Below are 5,729 nucleotides of genomic sequence, written 5' to 3'. Positions count from 1 at the left end.
AGGGCTTGGCTATCTTTGAAAAATCTTTAATAAACCTTCTATAGAAGCCAGCATGCCCCAAAAAGCTCCTAATTGCCTTGACATCACTTGGTGGAGGTAATTTTTTAATTAGCTCCACCTTAGCTCTGTCTACCTCAATGCCTTGGTTAGAAACTTTATGGCCAAGGACTATTCCATCTGTCACCATGAAGTGACATTTTTCCCAATTCAATACCAAGTTGGTCTCTTGACATCTTTTTAATACCAAGGCAAGATGGTTTAGGCAATTAGGAAAGGAGTCTCCGAATACTGAAAAGTCATCCATGAAAACTTCAATGAACTTCTCTATCATATCTGAGAAGATGGAAAGCATGCAGCGTTGAAAAGTTGCAGGTGCATTACATAGCCCAAATGGCATGCGCCTGTAGGCGAACACTCCATATGGGCAAGTGAATGATGTTTTCTCCTGGTCTCTTGGATCATCCACTATTTGGTTATATCCTGAATAACCATCTAGAAAGCAATAATATGCATGTCTTGCAAGTCTTTCCAGCATCTGATCCATGAAGGGAAGTGGGAAATGGTCTTTTCTTGTGGCTTCATTGAGCTTTCTGTAATCAATACACATCCTCCATCCTGTGACAGTTCTTGTAGGGATTAGCTCATTTCTTTCGTTGGGTACTACATTGATTCCTCCTTTCTTGGGTACCACTTGGACTGAACTGACCCATGGGCTATCTGAAATTGGGTAGATTACTCCTCCCTACCATAGCTTCATGACTTCTTTCTGTACCACTTCCTTCATAACTGGGTTTAACCTCCTTTGGGGCTGACTGGAGGGTTTGGCATCATCTTTCAGCAGTATCTTATGCATGCATATGGCCGAACTGATTCCCTTCAAGCTAGCAAGTGTCCAACCAATGGCATCTTTATGCTTTTGTAAGACTTGAAGCAACTTTTTCTCTTATTCTCGGCTTAGGGCTGAGTTTATAATCACTAGATAGCTTTTATTTTCTCCTAAGTATGCATACTTGAGAGTGGGCGGCAGTGCCTTTAGCTCAAGTTTGGGTGCTTCTTTTCTTTCATCCTTCCCTTCTTGAACATGCATTTCAGCTGTTGCAGCTTCTTCGCTTGATGCTAATTTTTCTTCTTCTGTTAACTCCTCAAGTTCTTCTTCAAGAAGTTCTTGCACCACGGCATCCACCGAGTCCAACCTCATACATTCTCCCAATGAGTCTTATGGGTAACTCATAGCCTTGAACACATTGAATATCATTTTCTCCTCATGTAATCTAAGGACAAGTTCACCCTTTTGTACATCAATAATGGCTTCCACAGTGGCTAAAAATGGTCTTCTCAGAATGATGAAAGTCTTAGCTCCTTCCTCCATGTCTAATACTACGAAGTTTGCTGGAAAGATGAAGTCTCCCACCTTCACCAACAAGTCTTCTACTATTCTGTGGGGAAACTTGAATGATCTATCTGCTAGTTGCAGGGCCATTCTTGTTGGTTTGGCTTCCTCAATCCTCATTTTCCGCATCATTACTAGGGACATCAGATTTATGCTAGCTCCTAGATCACATAAAGCCTTCTCTACTGTGATTTCCCCTATGATACAAGAGATTTGGAAGCTCCCAAGATCCTTCAATTTCTGGGGCAATTTATGCTGGATGATGGCACTGCATTCTTCGGTGAGTATCACAATCTTATTGTTCTTCCAGCTTCTCTTCTTGGTCATCAACTCCTTCAAGAACTTGGCGTAGAGTGGCATTTGCTCTATTGCTTCAGCAAAGGGTATGTTGATTTGTAGTTTCTTGAAGATTTCCAAGAATCTTGAGAATTGATTGTCCTCTCCCTTCTTCTTTAATTGCTGGGGATATGGGGCTTTTGAAGCATGGTTTCAGCACTTCTCCTTCTTGGTGTGACTTAGGAGTGGTGACTTGCGTTTCCTCTTGTCCCCTTTCTTCTTTATCCGAGTTCTTCTTTGGCGGTTTCTTGTGGGTTTCTCTCAATTTCCTCCCACTTCTGAGGGTGATAGCTTGACACTCCTCCTTTGAAGTTGAATTGGTGTTGCTGTGAGTAATGTAACCAGGGGTTTGCTTGAACAGGTAACCAATTTGTGTTTCAAGTTTTTTGATGGCAGCATCTTGATTTTGCATATTGGATCGCACTTCTTCCTGGAAAACTTTACTATCTTGAATTTCCTTACATATGCTTTCAAGTAGAGTCTCAATCTTGGAGAGTCTATCCTCGGTTAGTGATGGTGAGTTGAGATTAGGTGGTTGTTGATAGGATCTCTATAAGGGATGTTGGTGAGTTACATTATTGTTGGGATTGTGGTTGTGATGTCTCTGGTCTTGTTGATTCCCCTATCCAAAATTGGGGTAATTTTTCCATCTAGAATTGTAAGTTTTGGCGTATGGATCATGGATTTGTCTAGGTGAGTTTCCAACATAGTTGGCTTGTTCCCAGTCAGCCTCTTCTACTATATTCACTCCTTCTTGAGCTGGTGATGAGGTGATGACTGCTGCAACTTAATTTTCTTCCACCTTCTTAGTGAGATCTGCTAGCTGCTTGGTGATCATCTTATTTTGAGCCAGCAATGCATCCATGTGATTCAGCTCCATTACTCCTCGAGTGTTGCTTCTTTTAGAGGCATAGAAGTAGTCATTCTCAGCTACCATCTCAATGACATCTATGGCTTCTTTAATGGTTTTCTTCTTGTTTAGAGAGCCCCCTGAGGAATGGTCTACAACCTTCTTTGACTCATAAGAGAGACCTTCGTAGAAAATCTGAAGTTGAACCTATTCATTGAACATGTCCGGTGGGCATCTTCTTGTTAAGTCCTTGAACCTCTCCCGTGCCTCATAGAGAGTTTCACCATCTTATTGCCTGAAAGTTTGCACCTCAGCTCTCAGCCTGTTAATTCTTTGAGGAGGGTAGAATCTTGCTAAAAATTTATTCACCACATCTTCCTAATTTGTTAAGCTCTCCTTTGGGAAGGACTCCAACCACTTGGATGCTTTGTCCTTGAATGAAAAAGGGAATAAAAGCAGCCTATAGACATCCGGGTGGACTCCATTAGACTTCACAGTGTCACATATTCGCAGGAAAGTGGTTAGATGTTGATTGGGGTCTTCTTGGGCACTTCCTCCAAATGAGCAGTTGTTCTGAACAAGGGTGATGAGCTGGGGTTTTAATTCAAAATTGTTGGCATGTATGGTGGGCTTTTGGATGCTACTTTCACAATTTCCTGGATTTGGATTGATATAGGAGCCTAGAACTCTCCCTTCTTGCCCAGCATGATTTACAGGGCCTTCTCTAGCATGGTTGTGAGCTTCTCCTTCATGATTGTTTTCCAAATTCTCCTCCATGTTTGTTTCAAAATACTCTTCCTCTTCCTCAGCACCAATAACTATTTTCCCTCTTGCTTCCCTCCTTGATCTATGGAGGGTCCTCTCAAGTTCTGAATCAAAGGAAGTTGAAGCTCCGCCTCTTCTCCCTGTCATACAACTAACAAAGCACACAGCAAGAGATAAAATGAAGAGATTATTCTTGTTAGAGTAATTGTTAGTGTGAGTGATGCAAATTATCAAACAGTTAGTGGGTTAGTGAGCAAAATTGTAAATCAAAACAAAGAAAGAAAGAAAACAGAGAGGGTATAGGATGAGGAAGAAACTAAATAAACTGAAGGTAAATGGCTAGATAACGTCAACAAACAAAAAAAATGCTCAATCTAGTGAACTTCCAACTTAATCATTGTTGATACAAAATCAATCCCCGGCAACGGCACCATAAACTTGATGCACAAAAACTTGTCTCTCAACAAATTCCCTTCAGCAAGTATACCGAATTGTCGTCAAGTAAAAACTCACAATAGAGTGAGGTCAAATCCCACGGGGATTGATTGGCCTAGCAACTTTAGTTGGAAGAGTATGCTAGTTGAGCTAAACAGAGTATAGTTTGAGAATTGCAGAAAATTAAATGGCGGCAAAGTAAATAGTAGAAAATAAAGTGCAGAATCATAAATGGGAATTTGGGGAAATGAGCATGGAAATAAATGGCAGAAAGTAAAGAGAATAGGTAAGATCAGAAATGGGAATTCATTGGGCTTAGGAGATATTGCATTCTCTGGATCAAATTCATTTTCATCTCTTCCTCAATCAATGCATCTATTGATCTCCTTGGCAATCTTAAGTGATTGGATCCCAATTCCTTGGGAATCAAATCTCTCTAAGCTTGAACAATTGTCCAATTTCTTGATTTAATTGCTCATGGGAAGAGATGAAGTATGGTCACTGATTATACCACATGTATTTCCAAATCAAAGTGTTGGGAAGATTACATGTCACTATATCCGCCCTTGGTCTAACATGAGAAAGCATTTCTAGCATGATCTCCTCATCCCTTTTCCAAGGCTCAGAGGAGATCCAATTATGGAGAGTTTCTTTTCCAAGACAACTAACCAATTGAATTAAGATCGAAAGCTTTCTAGTAAATCAAAAGAGAAGAAAGAAGAAGAAGAATGAAAACTATAATTGATCCATCAAATTACAACAGAGCTCCCTAATCCAATGAAAGAGGTTAGTTGTTCATAGCTCTAGGAATGGAAAATGGCCGAAAAGAATACATCCTTCACTAGTAAAATTGCAAAAAAGTAAATATACAGAGGGTAGTTCTCCAAAGTGCCAAGCTTCTCTATAGTTCAAAACTACTCCTATATATACTACTCCTCTTGATCTTCTAGTGAGTTCTTCAAGTCTTGAAGCAGTTACAATCTTTAGTGGGCTCAGCTTGCAGAAAAGTGTGAGTTAGGCATGGGCGTTAGTGATGTTAATGTTAAGTGAAATTGTGGGTTTGAGAACGTTAGTGGCAATCACCTTTTTCACTAACGTTCCAACCCCATATAGTCCACGTTAACTTCAACGTTAGTGGCACTAACGTGCCCACTAACATTGCCTTATGAACCTTCGCAAGCGTTATTGGGAATCACCTTTTCCAATAACGTTGCCTTGTGCCCCTCTTTCCCCATGTTAGAGTTCACGTTAGTTTAACTAACGTGACTCTTAACGTGGGCATGCCTATCTTCGAGAGTGTTAGTGACACTTACCTTTGTCACTAACGCTTCAAACGCCCCTACTCTCTACGTTAGAGTTCACATTAACTAGGTTAACGTGGTAGTGAATGCCATCTCCAACGTTAGTGACAAAGGTGACTGTCATTAACGTTGGCTCATCAATCTTAGCTCCACGTTAACTTTCACGTTAGTGGTATTAACGTGACCACTAACGTGGACAATGCTAGCTTGATCCAACGTTAGTGACAAAGGTGAGTGTCACTAACGTTGGCATTGTTCCTCCCTTCCAAGTTAGAGTTCACGTTAACCAAGTTAACGTGACTCTTAACGTGGTTAATTGCCAACTTTTGGAGTGTTAGTGGTGTTCATGTTTACCACTAATATTGGATCTCTCTTTATCTCCACGTTAACTACCACGTTAACCTAGTTAACGTGGCAATTGACGTGGGCTTATGATGGCTTCAGAGGCGTTATTGGTGATCACTTTTCTCATTAACGTTGCAAGCTCATTCCCATTCCACGTTAGTGGTCACGTTAACTAGATTAACGTGGCTACTAACGTGGTTCTTCCATGCTTCCTTTGTCTTGAAATCAAGCAAATAAAGTGCATCAAAGCTCTAGCACAAGTCATGGGATTATGCATCATCAATTTGTCATTCAATCCTTGCAAAAT

General features: G+C 40.6%; 1 protein-coding gene across 1 annotated transcript; it reads right to left on the bottom strand.

Annotated features, from left to right (window-relative positions):
* Positions 1–1,216: 1,216 nt before the first annotated feature.
* LOC130949748 (uncharacterized) lies at positions 1,217–1,717 on the bottom strand. Its single transcript, XM_057878389.1, has one exon. The coding sequence runs from the start codon at positions 1,715–1,717 to the stop codon at positions 1,217–1,219; it is 501 nt and encodes a 166-aa protein (XP_057734372.1).
* Positions 1,718–5,729: the final 4,012 nt, after the last annotated feature.

Source organism: Arachis stenosperma, chromosome 9 (assembly GCF_014773155.1).
Source record: "Arachis stenosperma cultivar V10309 chromosome 9, arast.V10309.gnm1.PFL2, whole genome shotgun sequence".
Classification (NCBI taxonomy): domain Eukaryota; kingdom Viridiplantae; phylum Streptophyta; class Magnoliopsida; order Fabales; family Fabaceae; genus Arachis; species Arachis stenosperma.
This window is presented reverse-complemented; position numbering and strand designations above follow the sequence as displayed.

Excerpts from the sequence above, each read along its gene's own strand:
- LOC130949748 (XM_057878389.1), bottom strand. The coding sequence starts at position 1,717 with ATGACCAAGAAGAGAAGCTGGAAGAACAATAAGATTGTGATACTCACC.